Source organism: Condylostylus longicornis, unplaced genomic scaffold (assembly GCF_029603195.1).
Source record: "Condylostylus longicornis isolate FDR11 unplaced genomic scaffold, ASM2960319v2 ptg000077l, whole genome shotgun sequence".
In the NCBI taxonomy this organism is placed as follows: Eukaryota; Metazoa; Arthropoda; class Insecta; order Diptera; family Dolichopodidae; genus Condylostylus; species Condylostylus longicornis.
Window position 1 is genome coordinate 5,093,333 of NW_026578045.1, and position 23,524 is coordinate 5,116,856.

Consider the following 23,524-nt stretch of genomic DNA (forward strand, 5'->3'; position numbering starts at 1 on the left):
TAAGAATTTAGTTAAACAAATTCTTCCTTTTTTTATATAATTTATTGGCACAATTTTTTTATACATTAATGTATATGTGTATGTGTGCATGAAAATGAAGTTGACAGAATGCATTTCATGGCTAGAAATAAAAGAATATGTATATGTAGACAAATGTGTTTAGTTAAAAATAAAAATAACGTTTTATGCATATTACGTAATATTATAGAATACTTAGTTATACAAAAATATTTTTTCATTATAAATTATTTATATTGTTATATTTCGAGAAATTCCTGAATTAAATATGTCTGAAGAATATTTAGAAGCATATATGTATATGAAAGGTTTAATACAAGAAAAACACGATAACACAAAGAATTATATCAGTAATTCGACTGAAGCAAATAAATCGTAGTGAAGAAGGAAACTGTTATGGTGACTCAACAGGAAGCCTCAGTAGAATTTGTATAATTTGAAAAAAGTCGGTGATTTTATATTCTTCCAAAAAAAGTAGTTTATAGAAATTAAAACAGCTAAAATTATTATTAAATTTGTAAGTACTGAATTAACTTTCTTTTCTGGTGAATTCATTTTGAAAAGACAAAACAAATTGAACGGAAATAAAATAAGGTTGTCAAATTTGACAAGTAAATGACGACAACTTTATTCAACTGGGAAAATTAAAAGCCAAAAAGAGAAACATGATTTATTAATGCTGCTTTGGTTATCAATCAATTTCTCCCGATTTTTAAATCCATAGCATTAAATTAATAATTTTTTTAATTTTTATTTAATTTATGAACATATTCCATATTACATATATTTTTTTATCATAATATTATATTAAATTGAGTTATGTAGATGTATATGAATGCAAATGCACATGTGTTTTTTGAGAGAATGATTTTTCGTATATAAAAAAAAAGTTTTTTCTAACTATATAATTTATAAAATAAATGATTTCAAATGCAATATTCAAAATAAAGAAAAATTAAATAATATTAAATTAATGATAATGTAAATTGTTCTCAATAATAACAAGAATATGTATGTATCAGTTTTACTACAAATAAAATAAATTATATTTACAATATTATATTTTGATGTCGCTTTTTTTAATAATTATAACAAAATATGATCTAATGTATATTGAAAATATAAAAAATAATTGAAAAATTAAATTGAATTATGAGAAAATATTAAATTAAAATTTAAAAATAAAATATATATAAAATTGCCATATAAACAAAAATAAAATTAAAGGAAAAAAAAATAATATTTAAGATAATAGAATGAAAATTAAATATGATTTGAGAAAAGAAAAGTTTATATTAAATAAATTTTATTATTTTATTAATATTATTTTAATTAATTATTGCAAAAATGTAATATGAATAAAATGATTTAATTTTTTTTTTGTGTCTTGCGAGATTGTTATAATATATATAATTAGAATAATACTTATTATGCGTATTTTAAAATATTGGAGAGATTTTTTCAAACATTTTATATACATTCAGGAAATTTAAAATATTAAAATCGGCGCTTTCTTCCTCCAAAATGTTAAAAGCATAAATATATGTCAAATGTGTCAAAATATCAAAAATATGTCAATGATCAATGTCATCTTAAATTTTTAGGATGAGATTTTTAGAGATTTTAAAAAATATTTTTTTAGAGACAACAATTTTTTGAAACTGTAAACCTATTACTGGAACAGTAAATAATGCAACTGTTAATAATAACGAAGGTAAATGTCAATTTTTCTGAGAAATGTGACAGTCACCCAAATTCATCACTCAGCACGCATCTAACGTTTCAACGCCATAAATTTACTTGATTCCCGATTTATTTTCGTATTATATAGAAAAATCTCTCCAATATTTAAAAATTAATATTAATAATCTAATGAAGAAACCATTATAAAAAAATTTTTTTTAAATAAAGAAAACTGTTAAATTTATACAAAAAAAAAATGCGAGGAAGAAGTGTAAATATTGTGGTTTAAAACAAAAAAAATAAATAATTAAATATAAGTAAATAATATAAAATATCTAATTTTGTTTTTCAATAAATTTATTATGTATTATAAATCTCAAATTATCGTATTTCATAAATTATCTTAAGTTTGTTAGCGAATTCATGAATATTTACTTTAATAGACGCTTTTATTTGTCCAATTTCAATTCACACTTTTGGAAAATTAAGATTTTGTACAAGATATTGAAATGATTTCAAATTTTGATAATTTAACTTTTAATATAATTTTTCTTGAATTGAATTGAATATTTAACATTAAAAATAGAAATTAAATTTTGACACATCAGAGTTTTTTTGAATAGCTTTCTAAATTACCAAATGTCACAGATTATGCTAATCGCTTATGTCAATATTGTAAATACATAATAAATTTATAAAATTCAAATTAATTTAAAATAATTTAAAATAATAATTTTTTTATGTTACAAACATTTTCTTGGTATTACTTCGAAAAAGATTTTTTCTTCATTTAATTTTGAAATTTTTTTTTGTTTTTAATAAATATATTTTATATTTTATATAATAAGTAGTTTGAATTTAAAACTTATATATATATATAAATTTATTTTTGATAAAATTTTTATATTTTAAATAAAATATAATGCAATAGAACCGCAACCACTTGTAATAATTAATTAAACAAATGTAGAAAAAAAAAATAACAATTAAATATTTTCTAATAATATTTTTAGAATTAAAAAATTTTATAAATAAAATTTTGTATTAAATGTTTTTGTTTTTTGTTTATTATTGGTAATTTTTATGCTCTATAAAATAATTAATCATATTTAAAAAAGAAAAAATTACTCAACTTAATAAATTTTTAAAAAACAACAATGATTTTTTCTAAAATTCAATTATATGGTTATGTAAGTATGCCCACATAATTTCTGAGGCAACCATTTGTAATAATTACATTTTATTAATTTTTGTCAAAATTAAAAACTTCCGTTATATCATTTAATTGTAATGATAATCTCTGCAATAACTATTTGGTTTCGTCAAATTATAATTTTTAAATTTTTTCATCATTTGTGATTTATAACGTAGGTTCCGAAATTTTGTACGATCAATGATATTAAACGAGAATACGTTTTTGTATTTACTTGACAGCTACATAACTGTCAAAAATTTTGGAAAGCCAATCCCAAGCTACAATTTAATAATAAATTATCACTAATCAAAAAAAAAATAAATAGATGAATTAAATCTTAAAGCAAAAAATCCATTAAAAGGATTTGTAGTATAAGAATTGTCGGAAAGAACTTATGACCTTTTCCACCAAACATGACAAAAAACAATTGCAGAAAAATTTTTTTTTTATCATCAAACAATTTCTTCACAAAATTTTCCTTTATTTGGCAAATAATTCCATATAAGATCTCATTCATTTTCAAAATGAAATGAATGAATATTTACAAATGATTGCCTCAGCTTTAGATTTAGTAAAATTAAATAGAATTATGTATGTATTTAAATAAGCTTTTAGAAATTTCAAAAAAACAAAGAGAACAAAAATAATGAAAAAATAATTTTTTTTACTAATTAAAATTTTGTAAACGAATTTCTAAATTATAACCTAAAAAAAAAAAAACATATGTATTTGATAAAATTTGTATTATATGCAAATATTAAGAGGTTTATTATATGTAAATATATGTAGAGAATTTGCAAATTAGTTTTCAAAATAAATATTTTGATATTTAAAATATTTTAATTGCAAATTCACCAATTCATAAATAAAATATAAGCCTATAAAAATTTCAAATAACTAAAAAAAATTTTTATTCGTTTTCTTATTTTTCTAGATCAAAAATTTTTATTACACAAATTATTAATAATATTAAAAAATAATATACACACTTAAAAAATAAATACTTTTATAAAGTATATATTTATATACATGTAAATATATATACATATATATATATACATATATATATTTTAAATTCACAAGATAAAACTTCCTCCCCAAAAATTTAATTTTTCATTAATATAAAAAATAATTAATTAAATTCATTATAATTAAGTAGATTAATAAATTAAGGTAGAAATAAAAACAATAAATTAGAAAAATTAATTTTTAATTAATGCTTAAATTTTTCATATTTTATTTTTTTTCATTTTTAAACCTTATTTTTTTAATTAAAATTAGAATTATTATATTTTAATAAAAAAAAAAAATTATGCAAAAAAATTAAACAAAATTAAGTTAAATATGAAAATAATTAATATTAAATTATAGGCATTTGAAAAATTGTTAAAATAATTTTCCCGCCTAATTTTCGATACTATCAAATATTTAGATTTTGAATATTAATTATTTATTTTTTTTTTTATTTTTTAAAATTTTGATTTTGCAGTTTTTAATTTAAAAATTAATAGGAAATTTTGTATTTTTTTCCCAATAAACGCTCTAATTTCAACTAGGTATAGTTTTTAAGAATTTCACCCATATTCTGGTAGTACAAAATCTGACAGTAATAGACGTGATAATTATAGTGGTACCAACTTTGACATGATTGCAAATTTCATATTCATCGCATGTGCTGTTACTGTAAAACTTTTCACACGACATGATAGTAGCTCTTAATCATCTCAATATTTGCACATTCAAAGGTAGTAGCAATGAAAGTAATTTAATTAATTTTATCTTAAAAATTTTACTCTATAAGTATTAGTTTTTATATTGAAAATTGAGTTTTTTATATTTCATATTTTAAAATTTTTTTGTGACATCACGCCATCTATTAGCACTATAAACAACAAAAAAAAAATTTATCGGCTCTATGGACACGACTACCAGAAAGAAATATTTGAAGTGACGTGATGGAATAGATTTCTCTATCACATCAGTGACGCAGCTAACAGCATTGGAGTTTATTATTAGTCATTGTTAACAGTTAGTATAAAGTGAATTTAAATGGTTAGTGCAGTTTCTGACCAAAATTTTAGGTCTACTAACAACAATACATTATCGTAAACGAGCAAAAATAAATATTAGAACAAAATCTATATAGAAAAAATATTTTCTAAATTTAACGCATAAATTACATAATAAACTCACCTTTATAAATCTATAATAAGCCTAAAATTTTTGAATGATTTTAAAATGAAAAAAAGTTTATGCGAACATTCAATATTTTTTAAAATATTGTGATTTAAAATTTAATAAAAGCTTTCAATTAAAGAAGAAATAAATTATTGATTGCAAAATCGAAAATTAAAAAATCTTAATTAACAGTAATAACAGTAATTTTTCAGTAATATAAAAAAAAATAATTGCAACTTTTTGCATATTAACAAATTTTTCATTGCCATAAAATTATTGCAAAAAAAATAAAGCATTAAATTTGTAAAAAAAAAAATATATAATTGTCGCTGTTGTCATCTTTTCTTTTAAAAAAAAATTATAATATTTTATAAAATATTCAAAAAAGAAAATTGAAATACTTACACGTTTCATTATCAATGTTCGATCTCCAGCTTGATCATCATCATCTGGTGTCGGAGGTAATGGTCTATTTGGTGGTCCACCACCACCACCACTAGATCCATGTGTTATAGCACCACCACCACTGGTTGCATTTGTTGAATCTTCAGAGAGGGGACCCAAGCCAGGCCTATATGAAAATTCAGGACTAACAGAATGGAATTCGAAACCAAAGTAATAAAAAATAACAAAAACAAAAATAACACAAACGAAAAGCAACAAAAACAAAATATCCAAAACAAAATATAAAACGAAAATTATAAAAACAAAAAATGAAAATGATAGCAAAAAACAATGAAAGAAATTGAAGTACGGCATGAAAATTATGATTTATGAAAAAAAACATAATAAAATTAAAATTTTAAATTCAAATCAAAAATTAAAAACAAAATTAAAAAACAACAAAAAAAAAAGAATGAAGAAAAAAAATTATGTTAGTATTTATGATTTAATGAGATGACAATCTAAAAATTATTACTACTAATTAAAAAATAAATTAACCCTTTCGTTTCCAAAAAAAAAAATTAATAATATTTTAACTTAGAAAAAATACTTTTTGTCAAAAACTTCTCAAAAAAGAAAATCTCTTCCTCTTATTATTGAAAATTTATAACTGTATTATAACCTCAAATTTTATAAATGATTTTTATGAAATGGCCGTGAATGTGATTTCAGTTTAATAATTAAATGTTTTTTGAGATTCTTTCTTATTTTTTCTTATTATTGAAAGCATTTTGTTAAACGTTTTTTATTAAAACAAAAATACCCTGACTACCATAGTGTAAAAACTGTGTCAACTTAGGCAAAGCATCGAGTTTCATATAGTTTATGAATAAATTCTGACGAAGCACTCTATTCCATATTATTTAAAAACCGTTTTGAATGCACAGGAAAAAGCAGAGGGAGCCTCAAAACGAAAACTTAATTTCATATTTCTCAGTCATAAACTACTTATTTCTGCATTAATTGTAATATGATTGGACAGTTTGAATCTACAGAACAGATCTACAGAATACGATTCTCTTTTGATTGTCTTAAAAGAAGAGCAATGCTTTTGAAAATTACTTTTTTGAAAAATTTAAATTAAATTTTTCAAACATTTCATGCTTTCAATAAAATTACAAATAAAGTGTCAAATTAATACCTTCGAATCGAAAATTTTCAATAATGAGAAAGTATGTACTAGTACAAATACAAACGAAAACGATAGGATTAAAATAATTTTAAATTAATTAATGATTTGAATTGAAATTTACAACTAGCATTCGTTTAGATTTTTTTTTGTAGTTGTAATGAATAAATAAAATAATAAAATCTAACCTAGTTTTGGATTTTTGTAACTTACAAAAAAATTACATGAATCAAATTTAAAATGAATTAAAAGTGAAAAAATTTAATAAAACAAAATTTAAAAAGTGCAAAGTATAAAAAAGTAAAATTAAAAACAAAGAAAAACAAAAAACAAGACACACACAAGAAATTGATTTTTTTTTCTTTTCTCTGTTCTTTACTTACAGTGGCTTCGGTGGATCACTAGCCAACAATGTACCATCATTACGTCCACGTTCATTTGGTTCATCTGGTTCGCTATCTGAATCACTACTATCCAATGGATCTAATGGATTAATTATTTGTTGATTTGGTGGCGCTGGTGCCGGTTTTGTTGGTGCAGCTGGTGTTGATGTTATAATATTATTTGAATTTATTATTGATTGTTGCCTATTATTACGTGGTGGGGCTTCAGGTTGACCTGATGATATAGAACCACCACTACCACTACCTTGCAATTGCAACTGTTGTTGTTGCTGTAACTGTTGTTGTGCTTGAGATTGTTGTTGTTGTTGTCCCGACTGTTGGGATGTAATACCAGAATCACTTAATTGTGCAGCTAACATATCCAAATCCTACATGATTTTTTTTTTTTTTTTTGGTTTTGGTTTTGGTTTTTTTTTTAATTTTGATTTTGTTCGATAGATGAAGTGCCAAGGAAATGAATCGGTGGAGTGGGGAGGGCGAAGGAAGTGAGATTTAAATGATAATTGAATTGAATTTATTTAAGTTTATTTTTAAATATTTCATTAATATTATTTAAAATTTATTTAATTTTATTGTTTTTTAGTCAATTATTAAATGTAACATGATTTACAATGAATTATGAAAAATATGAGTTAGAATGTATGATGAAAAAAAAAATTGATTTCATGTTTTTAGGAATGGAAACTCAAAAAAAAAGTTATTGTAATATTAATTAGAAGCACAGGATATATTGTGATTTGTTATGAAAAGAAAAATATTTAGAAAAAATGTTCATGTCCCAAAATTTTATAATTTTTGAAATATGATTAAGAAATTAGAAATGGATTGAAGTGAAGTTTTGCACTAGTGTAGTCTTTAAAAATGCTTTATGAAAGTTTATAAATATTGCTGTCCTAAAGTTTATAGCACCAATGCATTATAAAAAAAATTCTGCAGCTTTTATGCTTTTTTTTTTTTAATATTTACAAAAATATGTTTATTTTGTCATATTTAACAAAAAACAGACAGCTCATTTTTATACAAAATTTTAATGAAAGATCTAAGTAATTAGTACTTTACCGTTGAATATTTTATGAAACTTTATTAATTAATTTTTAATACCATTAACATATGTATTTATAAGAAAAATATACTCGATTTTTTCGATTTACTTTTATTTTGAGTATTAAATTTAGAATGAAACAAATTTGTAATGGTTACAAATCATCCCATTTAATACTTCGATTATTATTTTACCACTTAAACTTTTTAATATAGTTTTCTTTTCATTTTACAAAATCAAAATAACTTTCTATATTTACATTAATTCTTCGTTTAAATTAACATTTAATATAAATTCATAAAATTGAATTAAAATCATTTCGTGTTAGAATAAAAGTATAAAAAATAATATTCATAAAATAAACATTTATAAAATTGTTTAAACATTTTTTTTTTACGAAAGCTGAAATTATTTGTTAACAACATTTAAAACTATTTTTAAAAGCAATCAAAAATTAAATAAAATGTAATTATTAAGATTTAACTGCCATATAAAGTTTTCAAAAAGTGAAACCAAAACATTTTTAAACAAAAAAAAAGCATGTCGAATGAGGATATAAGTATGTTAAAGCATTTAATTTTAGTTTAAAGTATTTGTACTTATACAAAATAACAAATTTTTATTAAAAGAGAGTTAACATAAAATTGTAAAAAGTACAAATATGCATATATTGAATAAATACAAAAATTAATTAAATAAAAAGTAAAAAAAATTGAATTTACATTTATTTGAAGAACAATTTGGTAAAAAACATTAACGTTATAAGTTAGTGATATACATTTTTCAATAATATATTTATCAATTTTTGATTGAACTGTTTTAATTTTCATAACGCTAATGCATTTTCACATTAAAATATTCTAGTTGTAAGATACTGGCTTGAGTGTCAACTTTGTCATTTTGTTAAATAATATTTTTTCCGTGTGCCGATTTCATTGCTTTTATTTTGTTTCAGTACATAAATTGATTTTTTTTTTTACATTTAAATAATATTAATACGAATCCGCGAATATCAATTTTTAATTTATTCAAATTTGAATTGAATATCAGTTATTAATTGACATTCATGACAGCATCTTAAATATTTCATTTCAGATTACTTATAAAGTACAATAATAAGGGGCAAAAAACAAAGTTAAAATGACATAAAATATAACATAAAAGAAATGTAAACCGAAGAACCTACCTCTGGCCTCCTCGGTGGTAACTGGATTATTACATGATTTTTATATTATATTATAACATTTTTATACAAAAAAAAATTAACAAATTTTAATTTTAAAATTAAAAGCAAGGAACATTTTTAAAAATATCATTTCATTTAACAATTTTAAAAATCAAACAGGAATAACAATTTTTTTTTTTGTTTTACAATACAATTATTAAAGACAACAAACATTCATAATATCAAAAATGAAAATAATTATTGAAATTTAGTAAATAATTTATTTTTGTTTTAAAGAATAATAGTTAAGTATATGAAAAATATTATATAATAAAATTTACAATACAAATACCATTATCAACAATCAATAACGATTTTGGTTTTTTAAGAGTTTCATTTATATATATATATAATTTAATGAAAAAACAAATTTTAATATATTTGGGAGAGTATAAGAATTATACAACAACAGCAAACACAATTTACATGAAAATAAATAAAAAAAAAATTAAAAAATTAAAAATAATAATAATGTTTATTTTAAACAAAAATAATTATAAATTAAATTTTGTTTACAAAAAGAAAAAAAAAGTAAACAAAAAGTGATAAATTAAAAATTTTTCAATAATAAAATAGTGTTACAAAATAAAAAACACTGTTGGATGATTTTTTACATAATTTTATAAAAAAATTTATTTTTAAACATAAAATTTCATGAATGAAAATTATTATGAAAAATTTTTTCATAAACACTATAAATTTAAAATATTATTGAGTTTAGAATAACACATACCATTGGTTTAAACATATTCTGTGAATTTCTTTGCTGTTGTTGTGGCGTTTGTTGTTGTTGTTGAGCTCTTTGTTGCTGTTGTTGTTCAATTGATGATGAACTATTACCACCGCCACCGCTTCCATTACCATTTGATGAACTTTTTGGTGTTGGAGGTAATGGTCTATTTGCATGTTGTGGTGGATCTGGTACAACTATTAAACGTTGTGGTAAGGCAGGCCTTGATGGTGGTCCCGGTTCTTCTATTTGTTGTGGCCGCTAAAAATATTATAAAAATTTAATAAAATAAATTTTCATAAGGCGATATATAAAAATAAATTTGAATCCTTCATAATAAAATCATAGGTATACGTGATTAATATTAAAATAAATTAAACTTACGGGTTGCGGCTTTTGATTCCTATTAGGTTGAGGTTGTTCATTACCACTCGTTGTTTGTATTTGTTGAAAATTACGGCGTAATGTATCACCACCTGGTTGTTGTATTATTGAGCTTGGCTCACCCGCAATTTGTGGCTCTTCATCATCATTATCTGAACCAGAATAACGATAATCTTCACGTTCTTTTTCTTGTTTTCGTTTTTTGCAACGATCAATGTGATCTTTTAATTGAATTCTAACTTGTCGTTCAGTCGGTTGTTCCTTAATGAAAGGATGTTTTAATAGTTGTTCTGTGTAAGGCCTCTGATGATAGTCTTTCACTAAAAATATAAAGAAGATAAAATTTCATTAAATAAAAATTTTTAATTGTTTTGTTAGTAAATAAATTAAATACACACCATGTAAACTAATGGTCTATGTAAACTAATTAAACTAAATTTTTATGTTTCTATTACAGGAGAGGACACTTATTTTTAAAAATGAATAGATAAGAGATTCAACCACGTGCATTTCCTGCCAAATATTGAATTGATTCAAAAAATGAAAATTCTGTAAAATGTAATCGCGAAATATAAAAAAAATTCATTTCGTACAGTTACTAAATCTGGGTTCGAATTATATTCGTATTGGAATCCAAATGAAATTACGCTTATCTCTAGACTATAATTAAATAGAAAAATCTAATCAAATATTTTTTTTTTTATATTTCTTTTCAAATAATAATTTTGTTTTAACCTGGTATACCCTGTTATTTTCAAAATTTCCATATTACCTCATTGAAAGCATAAAAAAGAAATAAATCCCTAAAAAAAAAATCAATTCCAATTTCATTGTTAATTTAATATTATTGTCTGAGTTAATCCTTGAAGATAAAATTTTCATATCTTGTAATAAATAATAAAACACTAAACATACTGGGCCAATATTTTATTCTTTGTTGCAAAATTATTATTGTAAATATGAATTGAATAAAAATAATAAAAAATTTGTAATCTAATCAGATAAAATGAAATCTAAATAAAATTTTTTATTCTTTATTTTTTAAAGTTATTTCCGCTATATATATATGCTTGTACATATGTTAAAGTAATGCTTAGATAATTTATTTTTAATAATCAATCAATGTTATCAAATTTATAAGAATAAAAAATTGTCATTTCATTCATAATATATGAACTTATCGTATTATAAAATATTTTATTATTTTAAAATGTAAGTATGTATACGAAAATAATTTATATTTTATGATTATTTTAATGTTTTACATACATATGTAGTAAAGAATAAAGTTGCAACAAAAGTAATCAGTTAAGCGTATCGAATTAGTTACTTATGTGAAAATAATTTAGTTATTTGATGCTTCTCAATTACTGATTAATATTTTCTAATTAAATATATACATCAATAACATATTGAGAGTATTAACTTATCATTTATTAAAAATGAGTAAAAATGGAGCGCATATAATTCTAAAAAGAAATATAGGTAATAATTATAAGTAATTAAAATTTTATAAAAATTAAAAATTAATCGATTTAATTAAATTTTATATTAAAAAATGATATTCAATTTAAAAATATGAGAATTTTAAACTTAATTTAATGTCTTTTTAAAACTATTTTATCATAATTAAAAAGCAATTGTCGTCAATGATTAAAAAAATTTAAACTAACTAATAAACCTAAACTAATCAATTAGGTATTTGTAATGTAAACGATATTTGATAATTTCATTGAATAAAATTCATAGTAGAAGTATGCAAAAAAAATCTACTAAATATCAGTGTTTCTTACACTTTTTAAAGAAAACCTATTGCTATTAATAGATTTCTTAATAAATAAGTATCTCCTCGACTGAGATAGCGAAAAAAAACTGATTTTTACTTTTATTTTCAGTTTTCGCAATTACGCATGTTTTAATAATATTATGTTAGATCTTAACAAAATTTAATTTGAAAAAATAATTTTAAAATATTTATTTAGATCAATAAACTTGTGGAGGAACTCAAGAATTTAAAAGAAAATTATTAAATAAAGTAAAAAGTAAAAATATTATTTTGTTTTTTACTATATAAGTACGTCTTAATTAAGTTACAACATTTTTCTCCAATTCTTAATCTCATTAAGTATTAACTTGAAATACTTGAAATAAGAATTTTTTTTAATTTCATCTACTTAACTTAAACAGAACGTAAACATTTAATACAAAAAAAAGAAAGAATCTAAGCGTTAAAAGCTCTTCCTTTCAATCCTCTATTTTCTTTCATTTTTAAGTTGACGCTTTCAAAATACTTATGGGAGGTGCTGCTAATATTGGCAAGGAATGACATTAAAAATGTTAAGCTTTCCTAACTAAAAAATAAAAAAAAATGTTTTTTTTACATTTTACCTTTTCATTTTACCACATTTTTACTTGCTGGTTGTTTTTTTTTTTTTTAACAAACAATAAAAAAAAATAACACAAAATCAGCGATAATATAAACTTACCAAGAACTGTGTCAATGAACCCATGAAATTTTTTTGACCATTTTTTTGATTTAAGTCGTGGAGGTGAATTTCTTGGTATTAAAAATAATGCTCTCATCGGATGTAAATCACATAATGGTGGCTGAGATTCTGCCATTTCTAATGCTGTTATACCAAGTGACCATAAATCAGATCGATTATCATATGTTGCATCTGGATTTTCATCACATGCAATTACTTCTGGTGCCATCCAGTATGGTGTACCTAAAAAAATATCGAAAATAAATAATCAATTTAATTTTATTTAATTTGAAAAATATGGAAATGTAAAATTAAAGATTCTTTGAGGAAAAAAGAGCTGTAAATTTTGCATGAGATGCGGGTAATTTGCAATTCGAAAATTAAAATACTGTAATATAAGATTTTTATTTCAATTTTTCATAAATTTTTGATTTTAATGTAAACGAAGAATTTTCGTCATGGTTATATAGGTTTAAAATATTAAGTCATTATCCTATGACTAATATATTTAATTAAAAAAATATATAAAGACAGAAAAAGAAAAGTAAGAATGGCTTTAAAAAATTTGAATAATTCAAAAATATTTTATTTTAAAGTTATTTTTTGCTTACTTCATAAAAATATGAGGAGTCGTTAATAAAAAATTGAACCCAAACACTAGATTTTGGTATTTTGCGTCAACGGCTCAAATACTTTACAATTCATAAGTTGCTTCATTCTTTTTATAAAGTAAAAAATTTAAGAGCTTGCTTAACTTGCCGAACTGAATACAAATTTGGGGTAATTTTGGCAGGATTCTACTAACAAAACCTTTTAAAATGTTTGATGCGTCAAAAATTTTTTATGATTTTAATAAACGTGAAATTCTCAATTATTTTGTATAAAAACTGTTATGTTTATTCACAATAGTTAAAATCAATTCTAAATTGATATTTGACAGTTTCATAACCTTAAACGTGTAAGTATAATAAAATACTTAGCTCACAGAGAAAATGTAATAAATGACCACTTAAATGCCTAATTTGTAGCACTTAAATGACTATAATATTATTTTCATTAAATTTACAAGTTTTCATGCTTTAAAATTTTACAAAATGCGAATAAAAGCAATATGGATTTTGATTGTTTTTCAAATTTTGCACTGCCCTCTCTAGTTTAAAACCAATAATCTAATACAAACAGGAAGAATATTTTTTTTTTCATTAAATTTTTCATTCAAGGACGATAACTTTTTTTGTTCGATTAATAAAATAAAAAGCTTCCAAAAAGCATGTAAACAAAGTCAGAATTACATACAAACATTCTTGTTTACGTACATACTTTTTAAGTCGAGACAAAATTACATTATTCTGAGATCATGATCATTTTACCATATTTGGATTAAATAAATAATGTAAGATAATTTAAAATCAATAAATTAAGCATTTTTCATACATACATATATGTATATGTACAATAAAAAATTTTATTAATTTTATAATTTTAATATAATTGAAAATTTCAGTTTTTGATCGAACAAATAAGCTATTTGAGTCAAATAATTTACAGAAACGCATTAGTCACGTTTTCTTAATTTTATTTTTGGTTTCTGTTATTATTATTCCTATTTTATATGGCGTTTTCTCGTTCTAAGCTTTTCTAATAAACCACAACTGAGTATTTGATAGAAAAAAAAAACAAAAACAAACAAGTGATTTAATTTCATATGTTGTTTTTGTTTTGTCGGCGATTTACCACATACATTTAGCATTACACATAATGTACACATATTTCATACATAAAGTTTGAAATACATACGAACATGTTAAAGACAGTATATATTTACAATTCTGTGTTCGTATTTGTTACAAAAAAAAAAAAATACTCATAAAAAATGCAAAAAAAAATTGAAAAAAGAATCAAACGAAATCAGCAAATAAAATGAGAAAAAAAAGAAAAAACCAAACAAAACAATTAAAATGCGATGTCAGGTGAATAGACAAGGCTAAACCACAAAAAGTTTTCATTACACCTGTAAAATTAAACTATTGCAAATGGCAATATTGGAAAACGTCATTGTTTATATGAATTTCGTTTTCATTTTTGAACTCTAATTGTCAAAACGTGAAAAGAAATTTGTGAAAAAATTTAATAGGATAAGAAAAAATATTAAAAATTTTAAAATTTTCTTGATGTATTTTTATACAAACAGTATAAGTTAAATGAAAATCAAAAATAATACTAGAATGACAATTTTGACTCAAATTATGACAAGCTTTACTTTTACATACTATTTAATCTTAATATTTCTAAGGCGAACAATTTTTTGCTATAGACAATTGGGTTTATTTCAAATTTTATTTATAACTAAAACACTTGATATAGGCTTAGTTTTGTTATTTAGTATTATGTTAGAGGTGCGAAATTTGTAATGTACTTATTTGTTAAAGAAATTAGCAGATTAAGTTAAAAAAATTTTCTAAGTATGGATTATTATTAAAAGTGCTGAAGCTTATAATTAAAAAGAAATTAATGTTATATCTATATATATAACATTATATATATATAGGCACTTAAATATCATCACCAATGTCGACTACCTATATATATTACATATTTACTCTGTTAACTGCAGAAATTAATATAGTAATTCATAAAATCAAAAAGTCTAGGTATGTATCACTAATGCTTATTGTTATTTTAAGAAACATTATAATTTTATTAATGAGTGACTTCACAAATTTAACATTAAATTGAATAATATTAAAAACAAAACCGCTAATTCATTCTTGTATATAAAAAATTCAAAATAAATTATTCAATGTAACATAAAATTTCGTGTTATAAAATATTAACTTGTCATTGTTAATGTTGTTATTATTATATTCGGTTTTAAATATTATAGTGTTACTGTCAACAGCTGACTTCGTATTTGATTTTCAAATGACTTTTTTGTAATATTATTTTTTTTTTTTCAAATTTAAAAATAGACCAAATTTCAAAATAAGCCCAATAATTGATCTCATTTTGTTATAATTAAAAAATGAAGAATAATAAAATTTAATCAGACTGATTTTATAAAAAAATTTTCCATCATTAATCATTTGAATACCACAAATTTATAATATAAAACAATCAACGGATATAAAAAGCTATTAAATTCTGTGAAAATTTCTACAAAAAAAAAAAACAAATTATTTTGCCATAAATTTTTCTTAGTTTTTCTTAAAATCAAATTTATGGCATTTTTCCAAAATCAACTTTTAAAGAAATTTCTTTAATTTACATTTTATTTTTTATTAATTAACCATGTAAAAAATTTAAATGAAATAAATTAATCAATAAAAAACAAAATATTTTGTTAAAATTATGTTTTTATCCGACCGTATTGCATATAATAACGGAGGTGGTAGCATCAAATTTCGCATGTCAATTTTTCGGTAAATACGCACTTCTCCATGGTAGAGAGGCATAAGTATATTATTTTCAGAAAGAGTGTGCCTGTGGAAATCAGTTTCCAAAATTCAAATGAACAGATTTTCTCAATTATCTGATTTGTAATTTGCTTTGAGGATTAGACGATTTGATCAAATTCTGCGATATGTCGGGTCACAAGAATATGAAATTTCAAATATAAGCTCAGACAAAACGAGAAGCCACTCTGACCGTTTTGCCGAAATCGATGTCAGGAACTGAATTCTTATTACGGACAAAATTTAGAATTTTGCTCATATGAAAATTTTTCCAATTCAAAGTGTTAAAATAATGAACTTATGAATTTTTCGAAAATATCAAGTCTCGGAAACTGAACTTTTACTAGAGGACGATTTTGCATTTTTTATCATATCAATATTTAGTGAACTAAGGAATTCTCTGTTTTTCTAGTTATGTTAACTAGAAGCTTACTAGACTATAAAATTAAAAATAATTTTCATAATCTTGTGTAATATTTTCACAAAACTAGACAACACATCTTACGGTTGGTTCTGTGCTGACTTTAGATTTTTTTTTAATTTCGTCGTAAGGTTTTGTATTTTTCTAAATAAATATAAATTTATGTAATTTTAAAAATATATACATAAGCAATTTTTCATTTTATTATATTTCAATTAATACGCTCCCCCTTCATGCTATAATTACCAAGTATTTATCAACTTAAATAAAAATAATCACAATTGAATAAAAATTAAATATTTCAAATCAAGGAAGTAAGGAAATATGAATTCGTTAACTTTTATATAAAAATAATTAATAATAATTTTTGAGAAAATAAAAACAGTCATTCAATTACACTGAAAAAGAATAAAATATTTTAAATTAAAATTTTAAAATTTTTAATTAAAAATTAAAAAAAAATTCCTAAAAATGAATTCAATTTTCTAATTCTTTTTCCCATGAAATTGAGCTTTAATTTAAAAATTATTACCCAGTTATATGCTAGCTATTTAATTATAACATTACTTTATATATGTACGTATATATGTCATATACATATATGTGAGTGCAATTTAAAGCTATCATCATTCTTGTTAAATAATTTTATAATTCGAAAATTTTCCCACAAATGAGTAAAAAAACAAAGTGAAATTTGAATTTTAAAATTTTTTTAATTTTGAAATATGAATAAAATGTGAGTATTTAAATTTAATGGAACGTATATTATAAAATAAATTCAACGTTATTGATATTACCTAAATTAATTGCCTGAATAATGCAAATTGAAATTAAAACTTATACTATAAACTGCAAAAATTAAGATCAATGTACATACATTGTTGCCCATGGGCCCAATCTATGATCTGCAAATCATATAGTGACCGATTTGATAATTTCAAATGACACGAAATTACCAATATTTACTTCAACATATACTAACAGAATGTAACATTTTAATGAGAGAGTCTAACAGTTCACTCAACTCTAGCTTACAGCGAGAAAAAATGAAAAATTTTTAGTATACACAAATGTCAATTTCGAGAGAATTTAGAATTTTGAGAATGTTTACAATGACTACTTATAATTAAGTTAATTGTAATCCTTATAGTATATTGGATTAAATTCAATCTAATTAAATATTTTTGTGAATTTAATATTCTTTGCAACATGAATCTTTAGCGTTTTATATGTAAGGCAAAATAATTTTTATTTTTATTGCAAACTTTAAATATAGTAAAATGCTAAGAATAATAACTAATTTTATAAAATATCAGCAAGAATTAGAAGGCAATAGTTCTTATAACAGCTTGACTAACGTATAGTACAACTGACAAATGAACGAAAAAATAACAAAATTTAATTTTATAATAGTAATCAGAAAAAACGAAAGCAGGTTTAAATATACTATGACTTTAAAATTACAGTAATATAATCTTAACACATAATTCAGCAATAGCAAGTTATTGGCTGAATTGTATACTAATTGCGTTACAATTACATATTCACACCACTCATGTGTAGCCGAAACTGAATACAACTACAATGCCTAGAAGAAATACATAGATATTACCATATTACTGCAATTCTGAGGTTAAAAATATTGAAATTTTAAAAATATAACATACTTTTAGGCACTTGTCAATTATCTTTCATTCAATTAATAAAATAACAAAGCTATTATAGGGAGTGTATAATAGACGAGAATTGACTGTAATCACGTACTCGACTATTTTTATACAATGAAATTTTATATAATTAATTTTGTAAACAAAGAAATTTTTTTTTCTTTTTTAAATTAACTTATTTTAAAGCTGTTTAACAGTTGAATTCTTTAATGATATTTTAACTCCTGAGAATTTTGTTTTTTGTTTTAAAAGTTTGCAATATTTTGTTAACAAAGGAAGTTATTTTACTTTGTCTTTATTGGGTAAGCATTAATGATGCCGATTGCGGTGGCGGTGGTGGTGGTCGCAATGTTAACAACTATATGATCTGAGAAAATTAAGTTTTTGTTTAATAATATTTTCTTAGTTTCTTTAAAATAGAAACAAAAAAAATTATTATTATGACTATTGTTCTTATTTTTTAATAAAAAGAATAATAATTTATCAAGAAATATAATTAATGTATGTAAAATGTATACGTTCCGAGCATATTAAAAATACACAAAAGAATGTAGTTCTTAATAAAGACAAAACAAAATCTTTTAAATAAAGTAGCAAAATTAAATAAAAGAGAAACAAAACAAATGATTTTTCATTTTTTGTCCAAAAGCTGTTGTTAAATGTTAAGGTCTTTGTTGATAGTGAAAAACAACTGAAGAAGGAAGTCATACACTTAAATTTGTGTATTTTTCAAAATTATAGCATTCACAAAACAATTGATTATTTAAAGGTAATTAATTATATTGAACATTTCATTTTTTTTTTTCAGAGCTATAACTTGTAAGAAATTGAGAAAGTGTAAGATAATTATGTATATATATGTATATTCGAATGAAGTTATTGGAATAGCTCAGTACCTATATTTTAAAGTAAGTATATAGGTATTCAAAAACCAATATACCAAGTAAATATATAATTAACATACCAATAAATGTATTACGTCTTCCTATTGTTCGATCCAATTGTGCTGATACACCAAAATCAACTAATTTTACTTCAGCATTATCAGTTAATAATACATTTTGTCCTTTAATATCACGATGTATTACTTTATTTGAATGTAAATAACTAAGACCACGTAATATTTCACGACAAATATATGCAATCCATTCTTCTTTTAAACTTTGACCTTTTGTTGATTTAACTAAATCAGTTACAGAACCAGCACCACAATATTCCATAACTAACCATAATTGATCATCTTTACCAGGTGGTGATTTTTTAATAAATGCACCATAATATGTTGCAATATTACGATGATTTGAGTATTTTTTTAATACATTTATTTCTAATTTAATTTCTTCTTCTTCATCTTCAGTTACATCCATAACTTTAATGGCAGCCAATTGACCAGTCTTTGTATGACGACCCTAAAAAAATAACAGAAAAAAAAATTAATATAATATTTATTAAAATATTTTATATTTTATTATTAAATTGAATTTTAAAGCAAAAAACGATTTGTTTTTAAATTTTAAAAAAAATTATTGAAATGAGGAAAACAAATCAATAATTTTTTTTTCCTTATTCTTAAATTTAATGCAAATTGAAGGTATTATAGAGAGCTAAAAGATATAAATGGTAACAAAAAAAAAATTTAACATGAGGTACAAATTATGCTAATGTCATTCTTGGCCAGGTATAAAAAATATTTATTAAATGAGATCATAACCTTAAAATAATATGAGGGTTTTCTGCAATTTTATTTGATTTAATTTTTCTATCATTTTTAACACCGCCAATTTAAAATATAAATTTTTTTTATAGTTTTATTTAAAAATGAATTTAGTTTATAATCCACAAAAGTTGAGAATTGTGCTTAAAACGAAAGCATATTTCAAAATTCATATGAAATTTACATTTTTATCTGTAGCTGTTTACGAACGAAAATTTTTCGATCCAAAACCCAAATTTATTATCTTTAATTAAGTAGAAACTATTGACAAGACATGGAGCTGAATTTATTTTAAAAAGTTTCATTGGATTTGCACGGATTTAACGCATTTTTGACAAACGAATATTAAAAAACAAGAGAAATATAATCAGCTGATGGTCAAGCAGTGTTACTTTTAGTAAAATATTTTTTCTTAAATGGAAAAATACAGTGACTCTTACAAAGTTATGAATCCAATATCAAAATTGAATTCTTTAGACATAAATTTTAGGTGCAGATTTTGTTTTCCACATTCACAATATTAATAAATCAGTAAAGTAAGTATATTCTGAAATTCCAGATTGTCATTCACTCTTATCACTAATAATTTTTCAATTTTATTTTTGTAGTCATTTGAAATTAATTTCCCAAAATGAATGAGTGTTTTATTCTTTATAAATTTTGATTTAATCAGTTAGCTTATTTTAATATACAATGCTATCAGTGCTATATAAATATTATCATATGATTCATAATACAAATTAAAAAAACAAAAACACTTAAAAACCTCAAAACCGCTATCAAATATGTAAAATCAAAATGCAATAATTGAATGCACATTTTCTTATATGTTATGTTTATTTAGAAGTGTTGAAACAGTGCTCGTACATATAAGTATATATATTCCTTTATAAGTGATTAATTGGAAAATAACTTGTTGCTATTTTGCTCGAAATATTTTTCGAGTGATTTGAAAGAACACATCAATGATCGGGTATAAATATAAGCAAAGAAAATTTGAGCTAGAAGAAGCAGATTTTCAAGAAATTAGAAAAAGTCTAATACGATACGTACGGGTCCGATAATGTTTAATAAAAGCCATAAATCAATGATCAACAATTACTCATTTTCTCTTTTGAGTCAGCAACTGTAACAACCAGAATAGATGTCAAAAAATTTAAACTATGATATCATAAATGTATTATATGTCAAATATGACAGATATTATCACATATTTGAACACATTGCCATACATTCTTTATTTACTTTTTTTTGTCAAATATAAATTTTTTTCATTGTGATTTAATTTAAAATATGTGAATTTACAAAATGTATGTTCAAAATAGAGAAAGACAATTCATTTTAATTTTCTCAAAACCAAACGTGTACATATAATTATGTATGTGTTTGCATACGTGTGTATATATATATAAAAGAATTTAATTTGAAAAACTTGTAACATAAAAAATTCCCTTTTAATACAATTATTATTGAAATCTGATTTCAGGGAGAGAGATAAAAAAAAGTACTAGAGTAAAATTAATAATGGCGTGTGATTTTTTTTTCTCTTTCGAAAAAAAATTATAATTTTATACTTAAAACTACATGCAAATTAATATTAAGTGAATTAAGCATGCATTCAACACAACTTTGTAGAAATTTAGTACATTGTATTTAAAATTTATAAAGAATGTGTCAGAATATCGGTTTCATATTTGACTTATTTGATTTTTTCTTTGTATTATTAAGACAATTCATCTATAAGTTCATATGAGTAAATGCGTAGTAACTACGTCTTAATAAATAATTTTTGACAAGGTAAATAGTTCAACAAAGAAAATTTAATTTACAATATTTTGCAATATTTTAACTAATTTTTGTAATATTTAAACTAATAGTAAATCATTTTTAAATTTAAATGACATTTCATTCAACTGACACTTCAATCTGTTTTCCTGTATTCATCAGATGGCGTTAAGTTCTATTCCTCTCCTCTCTTGTGTCATATCCTCTCTTGTGTCATGTCACAGATATATCACAGAATTCTTTATGCACAAATTAGCTTACATATATTAATTATTAGGACCTTTATATACCTAAATCTTTAAAAACTGCTTTAATAAGCTATTAAAAAATTTTAGAATTTAAATAAAAAATAAATACTTAAATGAAAATTCAGCAAAATATTCAAAATAAATTTTTTTTTTCTTGGCATATTTATTTTAATAATTTTCACATATAATTTATGAAATTATTCCCCATGGAAACGTGTTATACACTATTAATTTAATTATCACAATTAACTATCATTGGTGGTGCATATTCATGATGTTTGAGACCAAATGTATAACTTGGTTGCTTATTACCTGGTCTATATGAAATTAAATCATACGCATTTGAACCAGGTGTTATTGTCATTGGTTTAAATTTTTTATATGCTAATCCTATTGGAAAACTGGGTGTTTTAGTTTTATAACGTTCCAAATGTATTGCATTATATGCAGCTGGTCCTGGTGATATAATATCATTTAACTTTTTATGTTTAATACCCATACAATAGGCTGGTGAACGTGATTTTACAAAATTAATATTAATTGAATGTTGTCCAGGACCTGGTGTTATCATTTTATCAACTAATACATGTTTTTGTCTTATTGTATAAGCTGGTGAACGATTACCTTTAAGTATTGGTGCATTATATGTGTCATGTGCACCGGGACCAGGTACTATTGACATTTTATTAATAATTGGTGGTTTTAAACCAAATGTATAATTTGGTGTAAATTTTTTACCATTATTATATACATCAACTTTATATGCTCCTGGACCGGGGCCAATTCCATTTTCATAATAATTTTTATGTTTTATACCAAATGAATATTGTGGTCGACGTTCTTTTCGATAATCATGATTGTTATAACCTAAAACTGTTGGTAAACTATATGCACCGGGACCAGGTCCAATTGGTTTTCCATATATTACTTTCATTTTTTAGTTATTGTTCAATGTTTTTGGAAATTTAATAATTTTAAGTTATTCTTTTAATAATTTCAATTATTTTTCTAATTTTGATTAAAATCTAGATCGATTGCCTTAAAAAAGGGTTCGCTTTAATAAGTCCGAAATTGTTGTATTTTTTTTACTGAAAGTCCAAAAGTTTGCCGAATTTGCGGGAACAATGAAAATTATGAATAAATAAAATAAATAATTTTTCTTTTTTTATTTGAATACTTTGAAATTTTTTACATTTTTACTTTTGAAATTTAAACGAAAATTTTAAATACAATTTTATAGTTCACTATGTTTAAGTTTTTGTAACCAGTAATTTTATTTCAAAATTAAGTTGATAAAGTGCTGTTTTCATTAATAGTTC

The 23,524-nt window shown here is 22.4% G+C and overlaps 2 protein-coding genes across 12 annotated transcripts in view; both read right to left on the minus strand.

Moving 5' to 3' along the window:
• The window catches only part of LOC129612899 (serine/threonine-protein kinase mig-15), an 80,745-nt gene that overhangs the window by 19,183 nt on the left and 38,038 nt on the right, over positions 1-23,524 (minus strand). For 4 of the 11 annotated variants that reach the window (XM_055526721.1, XM_055526722.1, XM_055526714.1 and 1 more), the window contains exons 4-10: positions 19,423-19,867; positions 12,919-13,161; positions 10,433-10,752; positions 10,052-10,309; positions 9,280-9,300; positions 7,031-7,419; positions 5,480-5,663 (exon numbers count right to left, since the gene is read on the minus strand). In XM_055526721.1, the coding sequence (XP_055382696.1) occupies positions 5,480-5,663; positions 7,031-7,419; positions 9,280-9,300; positions 10,052-10,309; positions 10,433-10,752; positions 12,919-13,161; positions 19,423-19,867 (1,860 nt within the window). The remainder of the gene's footprint in view (positions 1-5,479; positions 5,664-7,030; positions 7,420-9,279; positions 9,301-10,051; positions 10,310-10,432; positions 10,753-12,918; positions 13,162-19,422; positions 19,868-23,524) is intronic. The other 7 variants (XM_055526725.1, XM_055526716.1, XM_055526723.1 and 4 more) reach the window with 5 other exon arrangements.
• LOC129612900 (outer dense fiber protein 3-B-like) lies at positions 22,438-23,210 on the minus strand. The gene has a single exon (XM_055526726.1). The coding sequence runs from the start codon at positions 23,137-23,139 to the stop codon at positions 22,438-22,440; it is 702 nt and encodes a 233-aa protein (XP_055382701.1). The 5' UTR covers positions 23,140-23,210.

Coding starts and splice junctions, on each gene's coding strand:
- LOC129612900 (XM_055526726.1), bottom strand. CDS start 23,139: ATGAAAGTAATATATGGAAAACCAATTGGACCTGGTCCCGGTGCATAT.